Source organism: Hipposideros armiger, unplaced genomic scaffold, assembly GCF_001890085.2.
Source record: "Hipposideros armiger isolate ML-2016 unplaced genomic scaffold, ASM189008v1 scaffold_33, whole genome shotgun sequence".
Taxonomy (NCBI): Eukaryota; Metazoa; Chordata; class Mammalia; order Chiroptera; family Hipposideridae; genus Hipposideros; species Hipposideros armiger.
This window is the reverse complement of record NW_017731383.1, coordinates 61,712-82,783: the sequence shown is the minus strand read 5'-3', so window position 1 is coordinate 82,783 and position 21,072 is coordinate 61,712. Positions and strand designations below refer to the sequence as shown.

The 21,072-nt window shown below is 59.5% G+C and overlaps 1 protein-coding gene across 1 annotated transcript in view; it reads right to left on the bottom strand.

Annotated features, from left to right (window-relative positions):
* Window positions 1-6,002: 6,002 nt before the first annotated feature.
* FAM20C (FAM20C golgi associated secretory pathway kinase) overlaps window positions 6,003-21,072 on the bottom strand; it is a 36,016-nt gene continuing 20,946 nt past the window's right edge. The window contains exons 4-10 of the mRNA XM_019637550.1: window positions 13,273-13,365; window positions 12,244-12,359; window positions 9,389-9,569; window positions 8,647-8,756; window positions 8,372-8,453; window positions 7,482-7,541; window positions 6,003-6,916 (exon numbers count right to left, since the gene is read on the bottom strand). Of these exons, the coding sequence (XP_019493095.1) occupies window positions 6,667-6,916; window positions 7,482-7,541; window positions 8,372-8,453; window positions 8,647-8,756; window positions 9,389-9,569; window positions 12,244-12,359; window positions 13,273-13,365 (892 nt within the window). The 3' untranslated portion in view covers window positions 6,003-6,666. The remainder of the gene's footprint in view (window positions 6,917-7,481; window positions 7,542-8,371; window positions 8,454-8,646; window positions 8,757-9,388; window positions 9,570-12,243; window positions 12,360-13,272; window positions 13,366-21,072) is intronic.

Sequence of the window (21,072 nt, the reverse complement as noted above, 5' to 3'; positions counted from 1 at the left end):
TTCTTGTGTAATAAAAATGACATATGAATTCACATTGATTTCTGTAATGTTTTCTGTTGTTGTGCGACCAACTGCCAGACTCAGCGGCTTAACCTGCTGCCCACTTATTAGCTCACAGCTCTGTGGTCAGAAGGAGGCACAGGGAAATGCACTGTCAGCCCCTCACAGCAGCGAGAGTGGAAACCTGCACAATCACCGTTTCTCACGAGTCGGTCAGAGCTAAGGTTGCAGGGCAGGCACTTTCCAGGACAGTCAGACAGAGCCTCGCCCCCCAGCCGCAGAGCCTGGCACCACCCGGGGCGGTGAGCGTGCAGCCAGAGGCAGAAGCAGGGGCTTTGCACAGCAGGCTGTTCTCAAGCACCTCCCTGGACATGTGGGAGAAAGAGGGGGCGCAGGCGGTGGTCTGGGAGCCTGCCCATGTGTCAGGCCTGGGGGCATTGCAGCAGCTGCAAATAAGTTCCCCCACCCACTGTATGGGGAGGGCATGGGGGCAGTTTCTGAAGCATTAAAGGAAGGAACTTTAAAAATGGATGGTGGAGAAAACGGCACAAGTTGTCCACTTATTTAATTAAATAGAAAACGAATGTTGGTTAGTTAGAAAACCTTTCTAATGAATTTTGGTTTCTTGGAGGTCTGAACCATTTACTTAAGTACTTCTAAAAATAACTTATTAGGTCAATTCTCAGAGAAACCCAAGATGGTGGAGTAGATAAACCCTGGGCCTGTGTCCTTCCGTGAACACATTCAAATTACAACTAAATTATAGAACAACCAACCTCGAGAGCCATCTAAAGTCTAGCCAAACAGAAGTCCTATATCTAAAAATGTAAAAAAGGAGCCACGTTGAGGTTGATAGGAGGGATGGAGATATAAACTGGGTGGATACAGTTTGTATCCGTGTGGCGGATACAAATTGGGAAGGATATCTTCCTGCAGAGGTGGCCCCCAGAGGAGCAGGGCCACCAGCCCCCACCGGCCTCCCCAGCCTGGAGTACTGGTGCCGGGAAGAGGAGCCCCCACAATATCTGACCGTGAACAACAGTAGGGATCTGGGTGGGACATAAAGTGGCAGGAAACCCAGACGTCCTCTTAAACAGCCCACGCACAGACTCATTCATTTGCAGGCACTCACCTTGGGCTCCGGCGGAGGGATGGTGACTCGGGGGGAGTCAGAGGCACGCGGGGGGTGGGGGGAGACAGACTGAGGTGTGTGGCTTTGTGGCAAGGACTGGAGGACAGTCTCACCATTTTCCCTGGGTGAGTTCCTTCTCCCGTGCAGGCGGCGGGCAGCTGCCATCTTGAATGTGTTGAGCCCGCCCCCTACGCTTACGGCCAAATCGGAATCTGATTGGCCTGGTGAGCTCCGCAGCTCTGCCCTGCTGACCCACTGGGACCCCCCCACCCAATTCCCCCAATGCCAGGGATCAGCCAGTGCCGCCCGAATCGCATTCATTCTTTTTAGGCAAACGATTGGAGTCCATGGGACCCAGGCGGGCAGCAACTGGCCTCGGTGTGCTCTGAGACTTTTGCTGAGTAGATTTAGGCTCAGCACTGGCACCAAATCAGAATCTACATTAACCTGGTGACCACAGCTCTTCCCACTCTAGCGACTCCCTGAGCCTCCGCCTCACCCAACTTGCATGCCACACGAGGCGTTATCAGTGGCTGAACCTTAAGGGAGCCAGCAGGTGGCAGCAGGCCTGGGGTGTCCTGGCTTCTTGCAGAGCTACTCCAGGCCCTGTGCTGGTGGCAGACGTCCTCAGTTTTCAGCGTGGCCTCTCCCATGCACCTCCAGGGTTAGCACAGGCAGCGAAAAACCACAGGCTGCTTTGTAGCTCCTACCAGGTAGTCCCCAGCTGGGAGCTGCTCACAACACGAGATCCGAGAGACGGAGGCGGGAGCCCAGGTGTTCTGAATCTCGTTTCGGCAGCGACATGCCATCGCTGACCATTGGTGCAACGCTGGGGGCTCACAAGAGCGTGAATGCCAGGAGGAATGGATCACTGGGGGCCCACTTGGGGCCCGCTACCACACACAGGGCAGAAGGAGCCCTTGTCTCCCACAGAGGGAGCTGTGCGGTGCTTAGAGAGGGTACGAAGTGCTGGAGCACCACGATGTGGACCGATAGCTGGCATGGACCAGGCCGGCCTGTGCCAGGGCGCAGGGTCGGGAGGGGGTGCTGCCTCGGTGGAACCCCACAAGTTCAGTGCAAGAGACACGCAGACGAGGTCAATAGGGGCCGAACTGGGCACAGCTGGTCTGTAACTGTAGCTGGTGAGGACCTGGGATGTGCAGGGAGCTGTGCCACAGGCACTGGGGACGCCGGGGTGGACAGCACTCTGTCCTCACATTGCTTCCAGACGAGTGGGAAAGTGGAGGCCGACCGTCTCAGGAACGCATGGTCTGACACGGAGGGAGAAAGCCACCGAGTTGGCTCCAGCTGAGGACCAGGAAAATTCTCTCTTGATGAAATGGATGGACAGTGCTCAGGACAGGAATGAACACAACCATGTTGGCATGGGGCAGAGGGCTAGGGTGGAGGCTGTGCAAAGGCCCATGGCATCACAGAGGAGGTGCTTCTGGAAGCTTCTGGAAGGCGAGCGCTTCAGTAGCTTCCATCGCCTGCCTCCCAGATGAATTCCAAACTTCTGTGTTGAAGAGTGTCCGTCAGTAAATGTTGGTGCACAGAACATGCATTCACACTCATTTGTTTAGGAGGTGTTTTTGGAGCGCCGGGCACCGTGCCAGGTCCTGGCAAGACAGCGGAGAGCGAGAGCCACAGGCTCCTGCCTGGGCTTTAGGCCTGGCATGGAGGCCAGAGGGTCCACCCTGCGCCCCGGACACTGGAGGGAGAGGCTGGCCCGGTGGGTGGTGGGCAGCTGCAGGAGCTTGTGAGGGCCTGCCTGGCTGGGGACCTGCCTGGCTGGGGGCCCATCTGTCAGGCAGCTGAGGACCTTTGTGTCCCCCTCCTTCTTCTGAGGAGCAAGGGGACACCCAAGGCCCAGCTCTGGTCACCTCTGCCCTGAGGAGGCGGGTCTTGCTTTCCCCAGGCTGTCCTCTAGGTGGTGCATGGGGACCAGACGTGGACAGCATCACCTGTTGCAGGCGTCCCCGGGGCCCTCCCCAAGATAGCAGGGACCTCATGAAGCCTGGCTGAGTGTAGCTGGGAAAACTGCAGGCTGCAGCTCTGGGACACACGGGGGTCTTGGTTGAGGCTGGCTGACTGGAGCACCCACCGCAGCCTACGTGGGCTGCCCCTGACCTGGGCTGAGGCACTGGTGTGCGCCCTCGCCACAGCCCCCACTCCAGCAGCTGGCCCCCAGGACTCCTCCCGTGGGCCTCTCCCGACTTGTCCCATTAAAGTCATGGGGCCAGGAGCTATCCCCACCCCTCTGAGATGGGATGGACTCGGCTCCCAGTACCCAGAAGGCATGGCTCCCAGGTTCTACCAGCCCACAAAAGCCTTCCTTCCAAACGCCAGCTCTGAGACTAAGAAAGCCCCCTTCGTGCATACGGGGACCCCCTTTACCCTACATATGGGGGCTTTGGAATTCTGCTCTATCTTCCTTGTCCCCTAACCAGACCGCCCCCCACACCCAGACCTTCTCTGCTCCTCTGCTTCTGGTAAGGCCCCTTTTGGGTGGATGGACAGTGATTTGTGGAGTTTTCCGTGGTGACTGTTGTGGGAGAGACTGGCTGAGGGCGAGTCTGCTCTGGGTGGCCGTTGGGAGCCATGTAGGTAAGGCATCACCCCCATGCCTGAGGACCCCTACTTCTGGACCACCTGGGAGCCTGACAAAAGCACCTGGTCCCTCCACCTGTATGGGCCTAGGCTTTGGGCAACTGGCCCCAGGAATCTGTGCATCTGACTTGCTCCCAGGTGACTGATTGAGAGGCAGGTACATTTGGGGAGCCACCGGCAGCCCCGCTGTCCACAAGGTGGTCTTTGCCATTTTTCTCTTCAGGCCACGAGTGGGTGTCCTTTTCCTTCATCCATCTCAGACTCTGGGATGGGGGCTGGGAAATGGGGGTGTGCCCACCCTCCTGCATTTCCACAGCCCCTGCACACATTTTGTCCCCTGGGGCCCACGAGTCCCCACTTACAGATCACTTACCTGTTCATTTACTTAAATTCAGGAAGTGGCCTCGCCCTCAGCGCCTCCCTGGGCTCCTGCCAGGGGCCACCCCCTACTGCTTGCCTCTTGATTCTCCAAAGTGAGATTGCAGGCCGACTGAGGGGGGGCTCTGTTTTCATCTCTTACTCAGTTTTGTTTTTAAATCACATTTGAAGTCTTACCCACCCCACACGCTGTCCTAGGCCCCTCTGGCAAAATGCTATCCTACTTGACAACTCTCGTGGGAAACAGACTTTCCCCAGGAGGAATTTAATTGAAAGCCCTTTTTCTTTATTTTGTGCCAGATCCCTTGGCCCAACCTCATCCCCGCCCCACTTCCCTCTGTGTCACATGGTTTTGCCGGAGCCCTGGGTGGAAAGGCTGGTCTGGGCTTGCTGGGTTTGTGTTTGTGGCAGCGGCAGTGTGGGGCATGGCTCTTGGCTTTGAAGATAGAAATATTTGATTGGATTCTGAAGATAGGAGGGGGGGCCTGGTGTGACAAGACTCATCTAGAGGTCAGGCAAATAGGGGTCCACTCCAGATGGAATTCAGGAAAGTCATTTCACCAGTCTGGGCCTCGGTTTAGGCAGCTGTAAAATGGGCACAATATGACCGTGATTCCCACCCACACAGCAACTGTGAGGAACAAAGAACACAAGGCAGCCACGGGCCTTGAAAGCTGTGGGCGTGGAGGCCTGGCTGGTCCCCCCTGCCCGCCTCACAGCTCACACGCCGGCTGACCCCATCTCCCACACATCCAGCAGCTTTAACTGCATTCTGAATTCGTATCCGTTTGATACAAACGAACACTGTAAAAAGTCTTAACTAGAACTGCCCATAGCACCATGAGGAAGGGCAGGGCTTCGCCCCTTCCCACCTTGTCCCGTCCCTGCAGCAAAGACCCAGGGAGCTGCTGGTGACTGAGGCCAGAGGGGGGCTGATGCTGGGTGTGCTGGTGGGTTGGTGACAAGCAGGCCAGGTGACTCAGCTGGGTAGGGCCAGTGCGTGAGTGTGAGGCAGGGAGACGGGGTGGGGACAGGCTTTTGGGGGCCAGTGTGTCACATCGCCCCTCACTTCCTTTGGAGACTCTCTGAAGCCTGATGCCCGTGACGGCCTGGAGTGCGGGTCAGCCTGCCTTACCTGAGCTCAGCCCGGGTGGGACTCGGAACCCAGGTGAGGGCTCGAAACGCTGGCTCTGCTGTTCCAGGGACCTCAACTTACCTGTGGATAGAATGCCTTACCCTCCTGAGCCTCAGTTTCCCCATCTGTAAAATGAGGACAATAAAGCTGCCCTGGCAGTTTAGCTGGAGAGCAGAAATGCTGTCTGTGGGCCGCTTTGCGGTGGAGAAGGGGCGGGCGAGGACACACCTAACAAGCGGTAAGGGGGCTGTGGCTTCTGGAGGTCTCTGCCCGGGGACGCACGTGCTTTGAAAGCACTGGGGGCTTGCCCATCGAGGTGCCCTGCGCCCACACGCAGGAGATGCTCGCCGTGACTGTTGGAATGAGCCTCCTGGGCTCACTGGGGCTGGATTTCAGGCGAGGCCAGCAGGTGGGGGAAGCGTTGGCGAACTCCTGGGCCACCCTTGGCTCAGGGCAGCCCCTGTGCCTGCCCTTCCTGCAACCACCCGTCCCAGCTCCCACTGGGTAAATACGGCATGCACACCTGATGCCACCCTCTGGAGCCGGCCTGTGGTTTGGGGATGTCACCCACTGCCCCAGAGCCGGCCACATCAGGAGAGGACAGGCGGCAGACCCCCTTGCCTGATGGCAGGCCCCTCCTCCCAGCCCAGGTGACCCGCCACCCCCGCACCTTGCAAGCTGGGGCCTCGGCCATGCCCAGTGCCTGCTTTTCGCAGGGTGGGCGGGCAGGCAGCTGAGGCCCCCCAATACATGTTGCTGTATCTTTATTGCACTTTATCACATTGCAAACTATTCCACAAAAACGCAGCGAGGGTGAGCCTGCTGCCACGGCCACACAGGACCCGCGTGACGCATTTGCACCAGGTGTGCAGAGCGCTGGTTCAGCTGCGGCCTCTGCCGCCACTGGAAAGTCCCGGCGCGGCGGGCGGGGCGCAGAGGCCGGAAAGCCGGAGGCGCGGGCGTCGGCCTATGGGCGCTGCGTGTCTGTGAAGTGCTGGCCTCCCGCAGCCTCTGCGGGGACTCTCAGGCCTCCAAGTGCCGCCCCGAGGAGGGAGGAGAAACGTATTTGAAGTCAGGTCCAGAGCAGGAGGACCCTTCACGGGGACCTGGCCGAGGGCAACGGCCTTCTCGTGTGAACTTGGTAGGTGGTCTGGGCTCTGGAATCGAATCCGTGTATAAATGCAAAACCGTAAGTAAAGGCTTCCCTTCCACACGAAAGGGCGGCGCCCGCCGCCAGGCCGCCTCCATCCCGAGTACAGAGCGCTCCCTCCTCAGCCTCTTCTGGTCTTGAAAACGAGTGAGCCGTGTCCTGTGGGACCCACCGCCATAGGACCGCGCCTCTGAGGTCCCCGCTCACGGCACGGGCACGGGCACGGGCGCCTCCGCAGCGCAGGCCGGCGGCTCGCGGTCACTACCTCCGGGTGGAGCCTCTGTGCTCAGGGTCCAGGTCGTCATGCACGACGCTGCGCAGCCCGTCCTTTTCCACGCAGCCCCCCACGGCGCGCAGCACCACGCGCAGCCGCCGGTCCAGGGCCTCCAGGTGCGGCCGGTACAGCACGGGGGCCACCCGGTCCTTCCGCAGGGACTCGGCCATCAGCAGGCTCAGCTTGTACTCCTCCTTGGCCAGGAGCTGCAGCCGCAGGTAGGTGGACTTCCTGATCCTGCAGGGAACGCAGGGGTCAGGGCCTGGCCTGGAGGAGGGGCGCGGGGACCGGGGACGCGCGGGGACCAAGTGCCTCACAGGGTGGTCCTGCTCAGGCCCCTGCCGCCAGGGGGATCGGTGCTGCTCACCCGGGAGACAGTCCCTAGCGGGGCGGCTGAGCAGGGCAGACACTGAGATGCCCCCTTGGGAAGTGCAGGCAGTTTTGCCCCCCAGTCTGCGCCTCCAGCCAAAAGGAGGAAAGGGTTGGGAGCCCTGTCCAGGGTGGAGAGCAGAGCTATTGTCTAGACTTTGCGTCTTCATCTGTAGATGGGCTGTTAGGGGGACAGGGAGCTGAGTCCTGGGATGGGCTGTGGGCTCCTGGAGCTGGAGCTGGACAGGCCTCGCTCGGGGTGCTGGCTGGGGTGTGGAGAGCCAGCCGCTGTGGGTCCCACTGGGGCTTGGATGCCTTCCTATGGCCGGGATGGGCACGGGAGGCTCTGCCTGATTTGTGGCTGTGGCAGCCTCTCGCCTTCAGCAGGTGACAGGGCCAGGGGCTCCTTTTGGGGGAGGGGGGAGCGGGTTACCTGCAGCACTGCTGTAAAGGCACCAGAATGGAAAGCTCATCGTGGGAATATTTTCCAAACCTGCCGGAAGAAGAGCAGAACCACTGAGGGTGGGACACACAGGAGGACAGCCCAGCCTCTCTGGGGGACAGAAGCACCGCGTGAGCAGCACCTGTGGGGGCCTGGCTGGGCTGCGAGGGCTCCGGGGACTGGCAGTGTGACATGGCCCCTGCTGTCCCCAGCCCCAGAGGCAGGGCCTGGGATAAGGTGAGGGCCTGAGAGCAGCCTGGTGTTCTGACCGCTGGACTGAACAGAAGCTCACAAATGCAGGGTCCTGGGCAGGCTGAGGAATGGGGTTCACAGGGTGGGGGCCGGGGAGTCAGCTGGGGTCAGCCGGCAGCATCTTCTACAGCTGGAGTGTGTGACTCACACACTAAACTGTCCAGGTGCCCAAAGCTGATTCTCTGAGGCCCCAGCTTTAACCTTCTGGAATGGAGTCCCCTACAGGCACACCCCCTACCCTATGCATTGGGCAGGTCAGAGCTGGCTGGTGGCCTCAGGCCCTCCTGGCAGGGCAGCAGGGGCCATTTGTCCCAGCGAGCTGGTACCAGACACCTGCGTGTGGGTAGAAGGTCCCTGCCTGCTCCTTGCAGCCCTGCTCTCCTAGGCCAGCAGCTTCTCTGGGCCTCAGTTTCCCCAGGGCAACATGAGGATATAACAGGACCCAGCTCACAAGGTTACTGTGAGAATTAGGCGAAATGACGTCCTCTGGAGCCCCGATTACCAGCGCCCTGCATCACACAGAGAGGACGTTTGGGGGCGGCTGTGTCCCTCCCCACATAGAGCCTGCTCCTGCAGGTCCCGGCTGCACCGCTGCAAGGTGGGACACAGCCAGGCTTTCAGGCTCTCACCCTCTTCCGTTGTCTAAGTGGATAATAAACGTCTCGTTCCCAAACTTCTCAAAAGTCTCATAGTGATGGCGGTCCATGTTTCCTGAGGAGAGAAGCAAACCCAGCACAGCTGAGTGTCTGAGAGCGGCTCGGAGGCGGCGTCCCTCCCAGCAGAGTCCGACCTTGAGCTGCAGTAACAGAGTAAAGGCAGGGACCCAGCCCTCCACACAGCGGCCTGACGCCCGGAGCTCTGGGCAGATACCCCCAGCGCGGGCCCAGCAGCCCGCCGGACGTACCCATGAGGAAATCGAAAATGGTCATGTCCATGACATCCAGGATGCGCTGGCCACCATCGTAGGGGGGCGTCTGCTTCACCTCCTCGCAGTAGTCAGGGTCCACCTCCCACCTGCAGGGGAGCCGGTGTGAGAGGGCCCAAACTCGCTTCTGGGGCTGCCCAGCTCTGTACAGTGGGGTTTGCACGCAGAAGAAGGGCTGGGGTTGGAGAAACGCTGTCTCTATAGAACAAAGTGTCTGCAGATGGACGTGCACCAGTGGTGGGCTGAGGCTGCATTAACAGGAGTATGGGGCTAGGAGGTGATGCAGCCCTCCACTCAGCCTGAGACTGACCATACCTGGAGATACCACCAGGCCTGGATGCCAGGTGTTTAGAGGGTCACTGTTAAGAAACTGGGCCTGGACACAAAACTCACAAGGCCTCACTGACTGGAGGAACGGGATGTCTTTAGCACAAGGGACAAGGAGGGCAGGAGGGAGCGAAAGCCCTGTGCGAACACTGACAGGCTGTTTGCAGCATCCCCAGCGGGCCGGGCAGCAGCACTGTGGGGCTGCCTTTCCTAGTCGTCTAACAATGGGGGAGTGGACGCCTCACACGCCCGAGCAGGCAGAGCTGGGCTTGCCTCTCTTCTCTGCCACTCCTCACAGCTGTGTGGCCCAACGAGGCCCAAGACCCCATGGAAGTCAGAACGAGGGAGAGGCCCCGGCCGCCCCGGCCGCCCCAGCCGCCCTGCCCACGCTCACTCTGCCTTCTTGCGCTTGTGGTACGAGCGTCGCCAGGGGTTCCGCCACGTCTTCCTCTTGGCCAGTGACAGGTCTGGCAGGAAGGCCGCCAGGGAGCCCTCTATCTGGTCTGGCTTCCCACACAGGGCGTGCTCTGTGGAGCAGTAGTACGAACACTCCCCGTAGAAGCAGACGTTGTTGGCTGAGGGCAGAGTGACACAGCTGCTTATAGAGGCCCCTCCCTGGCCACCCCGTCCTCCCTCTGGCAGGGCTCAGCACACAGTCACACTCCATCTCAGCAGACCGCTCTGACCCCACGGGCCCAGAGCAGGGAGCGGACCCTCCCAAGGCCACAGCTGTGCCATTAGAGTCGGATCTGAGCCACGCGCTTTCTGGTCACTCTCAAAATGAAGGAACTGGGGTCTATGGAAACTGCAGAGACAGTGCCCAAAGGCTTCAAAAAGGAATTCCTACTATTAAGAACGTGAGGAGATGATCCGCAAAGTGGGGCGATGTTTGTAAATCACACATCTGATAAGGGTCTCGTATTTATCTCACACAAAGAACTCTTACGACTCGCACAGCTGCATCTGTCTGTGTGCCACAGTCCGGGAGGTCCATCCACCCCATCCCTTCCCAGGCCTCCTGTCCTCCTGCCCGCTGCTGGCCCCATGCCGGCCCGGGCACTGCCCCCCGCCCCCAGCTGGCACCCTGCTCTCCCACCAGCCGTTTGGATTTTTCCCTTTTTTTTATTGACCCCAGAGCAGAGCGACTCAGGTCCTTGGCGGCAAAGGGGTGTGAGCCGTGGGTCACGGTCAGCCACGCTTGGCTCTCTAGCAAAGCTCGGCCTCTGCGGCAGTTTTTGTATCCATGGGCCTAGAAGTGTAGGCCACACAGAAATGGTGCAAACGAGTCCAAACAGGTGTCGTTTCCCACACCGAGATCAAGCTGGCTCGCGTCAGCCCGCTGCTTAGAGAAAACCAGACGCTGCCGAGGCTCTCGGAAAGAGCCTGGCCAGCGGAGCAGGCGGTGGGAACGGGCAGTCAAGTGGAGATGGTGTAGGGCAGGCGCTGCCCATGCTGGGCCCCAGCACGGCTGCTCTGTGGACTCTGTCCCGCTGTGGGCCTGAGGTGCCAGCCGAGATCTCTGGGTTCCCGGAGCTGCACCGATAAAGCTATGTTCGGGCTGGGAAGGCAGTCAGGAGCCAGCAAGCAGGGATGGACGTCCAACTGCCAGGACTGACTGGACTGCTCAGAGTGACGGCTCTACATGGGCGTGAGAGATTTAGATGACAACCCCAAATGCTGGCCTTACACCATTGCTGTAGGACACTCGGGGGACATGGGGTGCCTGACAGTTCCCGTGCATACTGAGGACAGGAACGTGTCTTAATTTATCTGCTTAGGCTAATCACTGACTCTGTTTTTTGTTTGTAAAAAGGCACCCACAGTCCTTTGTGCATTTGCAGTGCAGGGTTCTGGACACTGGCGGCTCTGCCCTGAGCCCATGTTGAGGCTGCCGTCCACCCCAGGAGTCACACACGGCTCTGGGAGGGGGGCCCTCTGTGCACAGGAAGCGAAACCCAATGCAGCAATTTCCAACAGTTCCCCTTTCTAGAGATTTCACCCTGCGGTTTGCCGAGTTACCTAACCCCTCCCACACAGGTGAGCAGATAACAAAACACTCATCCGTGCAGGGGACGGAAATGAGAAGGAACACACTGTGGTTGCCGCAACGACGTGGCTGGATCTCAGATCGATGCTGTTGAGTGAAGGAGACACACAGAAAAGGACAGGAAGCGAGACAGGAGCAGCTTGGGTCGCGGGGACCGCGCTGTGGGGATGGGTCTCACGACCCCACAGCAGCTACACCTCAAGAAAACCCTTTAGAAATGGGGACAAGGACACCATGTGCCCCACAGGCCAGCAGCCTCAAAATTACGCGAGGAATTAAAAGCCAGAGCGTAGCCCCCCGAGATGCTGCGGGGTCATCCACTATGACCTTCCCTGTGTGACCACAGGTAGAGGGCACAGCACCCCTGCTCTCCGCATGGTAGGAATGTCCCCTTAAGGCCTGTCCCACCCCGTTCTGGCCCCGGTGGCAGGAGCAGCGGCCCATCCAAGGGGGTCTGGGACCTGCTGGCACACACGGGGACTGGGTTCATTTGGGGTGAGGTGACATTGTGCACCCTGAGTGGCCACGGCCACAGCATGTTCTCAGCGGTAACAGAGGCTTTCTGACCCCTCTCTGCCCAACCTGAGACAGCCTTCCGGGCAGTTCTGAGGTGACAGCCCCGGGAGCGAGTCCTGGACAGAGATGTGGGGACTTGTGTCTGATGCTGAAGGATGGTGCCGATGGCTAAACTGGGCGGTGGGCACATGGGATGAGGCGTTGCTCTCTTAGTGTTTGAAAATGTATCACTAGAAATGTTGCAATAAAAATTGCAAAAAGAAATGAACAGAGAGCAGGGACACAGCCCGGTGTGGCCCAGCCTGCACTCTGAGGGGCCAGCACTGGGGCCGGCAGGGGACAGAGGTCTCCTCCGGCTGGACCCTCTGGAGAAGATTCCCGGAGAGCCTGGGAGTTTTCCAAAGTGATGCATTTTGCCTTTGAAAACAAACACATGGCAGAAATAATCTCTGTGCCCACCCCAGGGGCCAACTGCGTACGTATGGCAGCACGACCGCTGGGGGCAGCCTCTTAAAGTCACAATGCGGATGGACAGACAGCCCTCAACATGGAAGGGCACAAGGCGTGTGGTCAAGAGAGAGCAGCAGGCTGCAGACCAGTGCTGTACGCAGGTGCCATGTGTGAGGGTCAGGCGCGTAAGCGGCTGCTGCAGCAGCGGCTGCGGGCGGGCGTCCGGCGCTGGCTACCTGGAGAGATGAAGAAGGTTCTCCACAGCTTCTTGTCTCGGGTGACGTCCCGGATTTCCTTGGTCATGTTGATCATCCTGCCGGCCACGGGAGGGACCCGGCGGAAGTCCAGGATCCTGGTGGAAAGGGACAGGGGAAGGGGTCTTCGCCTTATGCCCCTCTGGCCGGCTCCAGGGGGGCCGAGGGAGCTCGCCTCTCTCTGCCTCCTGGGGCCTGTGGCTCTGCCTGGTCTGTCGGGCCAGGGTGCAGCTTAGACTCTGCATTCTAACCAGCCTCGGTGACACCGACACTGTGCGCCCGCGGCCACACCCCGAGCGTGAGGCTCAGACCGGATCAGGCCAGAGGCCTGCAGCACAGACGGGGAGGTTCCGGAGGACTGAGGCGGGGTCTCCCAATCCTCTGGACCTCGGGGCTGACCCCAGAGCCAGGCCATGAGCTGCCCCTGGAGGGTGAGGGGTTCGAGTGAGCCTGGGGTTGCTGGCCATCCACCCCACACAGCCACACACTGACCACCTGTCCACTCCCCAGCAGTGAGAGGCCATGCAGAGCCCTAAGAGGAACTCACTCTGCTGGGTAGAGATGCCCCTGACACAGGTGACCACGGTGGGGGGACAGTTGGTGAGACTCGTGTCCTCAGTCCCACTATGGCCTCAGAGAAATCTGCACCTGCCATTCTCTGTGCAAAATTCACAGCCCTCAATACACTGCCCCTCTTTTCTTTCTCTTCTATTCCCAATGGTCCACCGCCTACCCTGGGTCCCCAGCCACCCCAGGCATGTCCTGCCAGGTGCTCTTCTCGGTACAGGAACACAGCAGGGCACGTCCGTCCGGAGTGTAACCCCAGGACACAGGCCACCTCTCTCAAGAGCACAGGCAAATCAAGTGCTCACCGTGCCTCCGTTTTGTCATTTGACAACAGCGTAGGGACGGCCCCACAGGCAGGGAGCGGTGAGGCGGAAAGGGCGAGACCCCGGGCTCAGACCCAAGCAGCCCGGCCTCTGCAGGGAGCTGCAGGCGGGACAGGCTCACCTGTCCAGGTGGAAGGCAGCAATCTCCGCATTGTGCCTCTCGTAGTCAGAGAAGTAGAAAAAGTCAGGGGGTGTCTCCTGCTCTCTCGTTTGCCTAGAGAAAAAGGGACAAAACAGAGAGGGTTTATCAATGAGAAAACCTCCCAGTGGAAGGGCCTACATGGCTCACACCAGCTTGTGAGACCAAGTGTTAAATTTCCAAGAATTTTGCCAGCCAGTTGTTAAAAATAGTCATCATTAAAAATTAAATTATGTGAGCTTACATTGAAATAAGTTGTATTTAGGGCCAGCCGAGTGGCTCAGTTGGTTAAGAGCACGAGCTCTGAGCAACAGGGTCGCCGGTTCAATTCCCACATGGGCCAGTGAGCTGCGCCCGAGCTGAGCTGCCGCTGAGCTGCCAACAGGTAGCAGGATGGCTCAGCTGGTGAGAGCACGTGCTCCTAACAACAAGGTTGCCGGTTCGACTCCCACATGGGATGGTGGGTTATGCCCACTCACAATTAAGATTGAACATGGCACCTTGAGCTGAGCTGCACTGAGCTGCCGATGGGTGGCTGGATGGCGACTGGACTCAGAGCTGAGCTAGCCGCGCCCTCCACAACTAAGATCGAAGGACAACAACTTGGCTGTTCCCCTTCCCCAATTCCCCAATAAAATCTTAAGAAAGAAGAAAAAGAAAAAAAGAAAAGAAAAGAAAGAGAAAGAAAGAAAGAAAGAAAGATGCATTTAAAAGTAATAAATATGTAGATCTCATCATATCCCAGGTACTTTACGACATGTCTCTGCTCCAGCCTGCTGGCCTCCCTGGCACCTGCAGGTGGTGGGGACATATCTCTCCCAACTCCACTTCAGTGACCTCGTGGTGGGAGCTTGAAATCAGCCATGGAGGAAGTATTTGCAGCACAGAAATTGGAAACTCTATGTATCAGGCTTTTCCCCCACAGCAGAGCTCATTATTAAATACTGGTCAGCCCACCACCAGATCCAAGCCACCAGCCAAACAGACTCTCCGGAAAGGCTGATGGCAAAAGGCAGCCCCGTGCCTCTAAGCCCAGAGATGTGACCACTTGTGGGCAGGGAGTACGCGGATGACAAAGACACCGGGCAGTGAGCTGGGGGCTAGGGTCACGGTGGATAAGCTGTCCCTCAACCTGCTCTCAGCCACCTATCAGCTCCCCAGACAGAGAGCGTCCCCCTGGGGGCACGTGAAGGAAGGTGGAGGCTTTCCGGGGTCCACCTGTGGGACACCTTTCTAAAGTCCACAGCGTGCCACCTGACCATCCTGGCGTCCAGGACCACACACCCTGCCTCCTCCCCTCCCTGCATTGCAAACTCACGCTCACAAGCAAACACCCCCAGAACAGGGCTGTCAGAAAGGACCTGTGAGAGCAGGGAACAGGACCTGGACCCATCACCTTTTCACTGGTACAGCCACACAGAGAGGCCGGGAAAGAGCATTTAGTGGCCGTGAAAATGTGGGAGGAAGGAGTCTGGAAACTCAAGGAGCAGTGAGTAGCTTGCATGCGTCGGTCGTCAAGCGCCTCCCGCTGCCCGGCCGTGTCCTGCTTGCAGCCTCGCAGCAAGTGGACAGTCAGACTGAGTCTCACTTGGGGTCTGGGGCCAGGCCTCGGCCCTGTGGCCTCCAGCCCGGGCTCCTGGCTGGTTCGCACACGGAGGGCAGAAAACCCAGTGGGAGGGGGCCCCATGCAGGCAGGGAGGCAGAGGGAGCAGCCCTGAGGGCGGGCGATCACGGGGCTGACAACACGGCCACCCTCTAAAGGGACAGGGTGCTGGCCAGTCTCAGCCTCCCCATTCCCCCCTTCACCCCTCCTCCTTGGCCTCCTCTCCAAGCCCAGCACTAGTGCACTCAGAAACCTCCTGGCCACCTCTCCTCACCTCACCCCTGCTGCTCCAGCATCACTAAACCCCTCAGCAGCTCTCGCCCCAGGTCGGTCCAGTCCTCGCACCTGGCCTGTGCTGCACCCCGCACTTCCCTCCTCCACCCCACCCCGAGATCTGTCTCTGCCCCCAGGGCCCTTCCTGGCACCCTTGGATGAAGGCTTCTTCCCTAGGAGCTTGACACCATAACCCTGATCACTGTTTGCAGGGCCTGGGCAGGAGTGCCTAACCAAGCACCTGCTTTAGAACAGGTGTTTAATAAACAGATGAGGAATTGATGGATGAAGCATGGTGGGGGGGGGCACAAATCTATCTGTAGCCTTGAGCTCTTTCCACTGTCACTTCTTTAACTTCCACCGTCACCGTCACCACCATCACCATCATCATCACCACCATCACCATCACCACCATCACCATCACCATCACCGTCATCACATCACCACCATCACCGTCACCATCACCACCATCACCGTCATCATCACCATCATCATCACCATCACCATCACCACCACCGTCATCATCACCGCCATCACCACAACCTCCATAGCCATTGTCCCTAATGCATGTTAGGTTCTTATTGCCTCATGTGCAGTGGGATTATCTATGTTGCAGTAAAGTGAGCATGTCTATCTGCCAGGGCTTTGGCCTCTGTCCCCATCCCTCACCTCTGAGTAGGGCACACGTGAGGGATGCAGATGGCTCTGAGCCTGTGGCTCTGGGGAGAGTCCAGCCGCTTCCTGGAGGCTCTGTCACCAGCTTCCAGAGCAGTTCCTGGTTCCCTCACATCTCCCACCTCGGGGCCTTCCTCCATCTCCAGGTTGTTCACAGAAAGAGGCAGCTCTGTCCCAGCCCTGAGGACCTACAAGCCAGGCTGTTTTGGCTTCTAGATGTCCTGTGCCCAGAATGGCCCCGGACGTACAGGGAAGTGGGGATGAATGCGTTTTTGTCTGTGTACCCAGTGACTCTCTTCCTTCCTGAAAGCCTGAGATGCTCCTGGCGCTGCTGTGCTCTTTGGGGACACCGCCAACTGTGGGGGTGCTTGTGAGCGGTTTTAAGGTTCCTTTAGCCTCGACCTCTTGTGCAGGGGCCCAGTTTAGCCTGTGCTGATAAGGCCCACTGGGCCGAGCTGGGCATTCAGAAACACCCCAAAGGGAGGGTGGGCACAGGGGTTCAAAGGTGGACCCGGCCTGGACCTCCCACCATCTTGTTTGGACAGAACGTCACCAGTACCCGGCCAGTGGTGGGCAGATCTGGTTCCAGCGGGCAGGACTGGGTGAGTGTGCTAAACTTGACCTTCACTTTCCCCAGCTGCAAAATGGGGATAATTTCTGCACACATCCATCCTCACAAGATAATCAAACAGGGCTTGGGTGTGTGGCTGACCCCAGCCCCTCCTGTCCCCTGAGCAGGTCCGTGCTCACACAGGCAAGGGGAAAGGCCCGGGACGAATGTGTGGGCCCCTGAAGGAGGGCAGAGCTGGCTCCCCACTGGTCTCCCGGAAGCTCTGCGCCAGAATAAATGAAGGCAGTGAAAATCTGCCAGCCACACAGTGTCAGCGATGGAGGGAAGGGAGCAGGGTCCCCTGGCCCCTTACCCACCCGGAAGATCTAGTGAAGTGACAGCCTCCATGAACCATGTCCCAACAGGCCGGGCTACACCCCAGGAGAATTGAGGGGTCTTCGAGCTGCACATGTCCGCTGCAGGGGGCACGCTGGCTCCTCTCATGGCCAGGCTGCTGATTAGGGGACAGCACGGGGACGTGTGTGGGGTGCCAGAGGCCAGCAGAGCCGGGAGGCACAGGGGACTTCTTTCCTCACCCCAGGCGTGGAGGAGATGGGACATGCTCCCCTCCGAAGGTGGTCTGCCACCTTCCTGCCACTTCTGGGTCACAGTGCAGAACAGAAGGTGCTGTCGCTAACGCAGCCATTTGGGGAAATCACGTTGGAAAAGCACTGAGCACACCGCCTCAGGCAGGAGACTGCACTTGGCTGCGCCCGTTCCCCTGGCAGCCTCTTCTTCCTCCAGGTGTCCTGGCGGAAGGTGTGCCCAGGTGTGGCAGGGCAGGCGAAGGGTGTGGCCCACCCGGGCCGGGGCCTCTTCCTGAGGTGGGGCAGGGAAGTGTGGGAAGGAGCCGCTACGGGACCCCGTGAGCTGGCGGAGCACACCCAGAGCTTGTGCCGCCCTGACAAAGGGGCCACCGGACCCCGGGACCAAGTTTCCCTGGACAGCACCCAGAAGCCAGGGTCGGTCCGGGCGACTGAGAGGGAGGGACCAGGCGGCAGCCCCGCCTCCGGGACACACCAGACCATCCCCTCACCTCACCCCAGGGGACCAGGGATGGGAGAAGCCTCCTGGTCTGGCCACATCTCTCAGACGCTGCCCCCACATTGGGAGGGGTCTGTGCCTAGAGCTTGGCCAGGTCAGAGCAAGCCCCAGCTGGCACAGCAGGAAGCGGAGAAGGTGTAAAGGGGGCTTTCCCTATAAAACAGCAGCAGAGGAGCTGGGCACAGTCATGGCAGTGACCTAATGCTGGGTCAGTGAGAGACGGAGGGGATTAAAGAGGGAAGAAAAGGTGAAATTCAGAAAACAGAACTCTGAGGAAGGTTCCAGTAGGAAAGCCCCAACACTGCACACACCTGCCTGGCTTACATGGTCACGCTGAGACCCACAGGCCAGTGGAAAGCAGGACCCACTTGGGGGGGGGGACCCCCAGGAGATGCCCAGCACTGACACCCTGCTGAACCCTGGTGAGGAGCCACTCAGGACCCACACTCGCTTGCGCCCCCTCCTGCCCAGTGACCACCCCAGGGACTGCCCTCCGTGCCCCAAGAAACTCAGCTGCTGGTGGCTGTTCACCAGCGTGAGAGTGACAACTATGCTGACCTTTCTCAGGGCCTGTGATACGGCCCCTTAAATGGCACAAGAAACTGCAGAAATGATCAGGTTGGAGATCTTGAAAGGGGAGATTTTCCTGGATTGTCTGGCAGCCCAGTGTCATCACAAGTGCAGAAGAGGCTACACTGAGCCTCTGGGAGAGTGGGTCCTCGCTTCCTCCAGCTGCCCGGGCCGGCTTGTCTCCGTCGCTCCACCCCAGAGCCTCTGAGAGGGACACAGCCTGCAGCCACTTTAGATGTCACACTTTCAGAACTGTACGAACACATTTCTGTTGCTTTAGCACAGAACTCGCGGTGATGTGTGCCGTTGGCAGCAGAGCTGCCCCGAGCACACGGGCAGTGAGTGGCCCTGGAAAGGGTGTGCAGTGCGGTCTGGCTCCCCCACAGCTGGCCGGGCCATTCCTGCAGAGCCCATTACACGCTGAGAAATGACACAGAACGTCTGGAGAGAAGGCACCTGTTTCCACAGAAGCCAAAGTGAGGCAGAACCTGGCCGGCAGCTGAGTCATCCTGGGCTGCACAGCGAACCCTTGGGAACCCCGAGGCTCTGACCTGGCCTCCATTTTAGTGACGAGGAAGTCTGAGGTCGGCACAGAGGAGCGAGTGTTTGCATCATCACCAGCAGGAAGCGGCGAGTCCAGGGTCAGGGCGGCTGTCGGACCCAGACCTGTGCTCCTCCTGTAGGGCCACGGACAGGTCGGTGCGGCCCCGCGCTGGGCCCACGGCTGCATTTCCACTGCAGCAGGCGCACTCGGGGCACCGAGCTGACCCACGAGGCTGGAAGGCGCTGGCCACCAGCACAGGTGTCTGGGCTCACGTGGGGACACCGGAAGGGCCAGAAGTCTGGCCGCAGGAACAGTCCCTGCGTGTCCCTGAGAAAGGCCTGGCTCCTGTCACCGACTGTGACTTCAGTGGCAGGGGAGTTCCCACCAGTGTGTGTCCTGCAGACACACTCTCCAGCCTCCCGAGTGCCTCGCTGTCACCGGACCCCCCCCTTACGCCTGTGACGACTGTCCTGACCAGTCCTTTCCTCCTGTTAGCAGTGCAGCCCCCTTGCAGCTCCCACTGTTACTGTTATCACTCGACGTTCTGTAATTTATGGGAAAGCAAAACACTTTTGGATAAAAACAGAGGCCACTTCCCCGTGTTCAAAGCCGACGCTTCCGCGGCTCCTACTGTGAGTGAGCGCCCACTAAGCAGTTTATGCAAGTTCACTCCTGGATCTTCATGACACCCTGTGAAGTGTCCCAACCCTACGGACCAGGACACGACCAGTCAGGGGTCTCAGCCTGCTAACAGAGGCGCCTTGATTCAGGGCCACGTGCTCGGGTCCGAGACCCCGCTTCACTGAACGGTGCCCACGGAGAGGGTCTGACATGGGGGGCTGGCCATGTCTTCTGCACTGGACACCCAGGGAAACAGCTGGTGGCAAGGGACCCTCGCTGACCCCCACCCTCTCCAGGCTGACAGGGTGCAGGTCCGCTCTCCATTCCCTTTGAGCAGAGTGGCAGGTAGGCAGCTCTGGGTGACACCTCCGGGAGGAACAAAGACCCTCTGACCATTGCCTGCAGACGCTGCCCCACCAGGTCTGTGTGGACAGGGCAGGGCCAAGCATCCCCACGCGGGCGAGCCACGCGCCTACCTGGCCAGCAGGCCCCACGGCGGGACAGCCAAGCTGAGGTCAAGCGAATGGGGACATGGGAACCAGGGAACAAAACAGCACAGTGTCAGGTCAAAGTCAGTGCAAAGGGCAGCGGGCAGTTCTTGGGGCGCAGACCAGTGTCACGCGGCTGTTTTGGGTGCGCGCATCACAGCTCGGCCTCCGAGAGCCCGAGCGCAGATGGGAAGTGGAGGCCTGGAGAATGGTGGGCCTCGAGGAGAAGACGCCACCCGAACCCTGCGAGACAGAGGCCATGAGGACCCGCCGGAAGGGTGTCTGCAGACGGCACAGCACACACCTTCGCAGCCGGCCGCGCACAGCCGCGGTGCCGGGGGACACGCTGCAGGGCTCCCCCTCTTAAACAGGCAGGGGGACTAAGCACGCCAGGGCTCTCCCTGAAGGCCCCGCCACCGAGGACACAGCGTGGCCGCCTACATGGCCTCTTCTGGGACCTTCTGCCTACAGGGACCATCGATCGTGTCTCCAGCCTGACCGCCCAGCGCTCCCCAGTCACAGCTTCCTGCTAACCCGCCAGGGCAGTGCCCCTGCCATCCCGCGGATCTGGCCCCCTGCCGGCCCTGCCCTGTGCCCTGGCCCATCTCCCGCCATCCGCCTGGTGCTGCTGCAGGCCCTTTGGACTTGCTGTCCCCTGGTCCAGAACGCTCTGGCCCTGGTCTTTCCGTGTCACCCTTCTTGACCAGCTTTTCTAACGAACAGATGTCCCCACTCACAGGTGGAAGCCAGGAGCCCAGTGGACCAATCCAGCCATCACCTGACTTGTAAGCCACGTTTTCCTGGCGCACACCCGCGTCTGTGTCGCATGTGGCCGCTCTCGTGCTGATGGCAGAGTCGAGTGGCGACAGGGGCCGTGTGGCCTGCAGAGCCGAAACCGTCACCCATCTGGCCCTTCACAGAAGCTTGCTGACCCCGGCCTCAGTCATCACCTGCTTTTACCCTCTCGGTGCTTCCCGCGCTGGAGTGACGTATGACTGGGCCGTGGCTCACAAGCTGCCTGCTGCTGCTTAAAGCAGGACCTGGCACACAGTAGGTGCACAGTAAATACAGAGGCTGAAAGCACATCGGCTCGCGCTTGCTGAGGTCACCTTCCCCGACTGTGCTAGCAAAGGACTCGGGGACCCACAGGGTCCAGCGAAGAGCCCAGCTCCCTCGGAGAGTCGCTCTTCTCTTTAGCCGGGTGGGAAAACTAACTCAGAAGAGACTTAAACGCTTATGGTCAATTTAAAGAAAACTGATTTAGGGCCGGCCGAGTGGCGCGTTGGTTAAGAGCTGGCTTGGGACGCCAGAGGGCCCTGGTTCAAATCCCACATATGAGGGCCAGTGACACTGC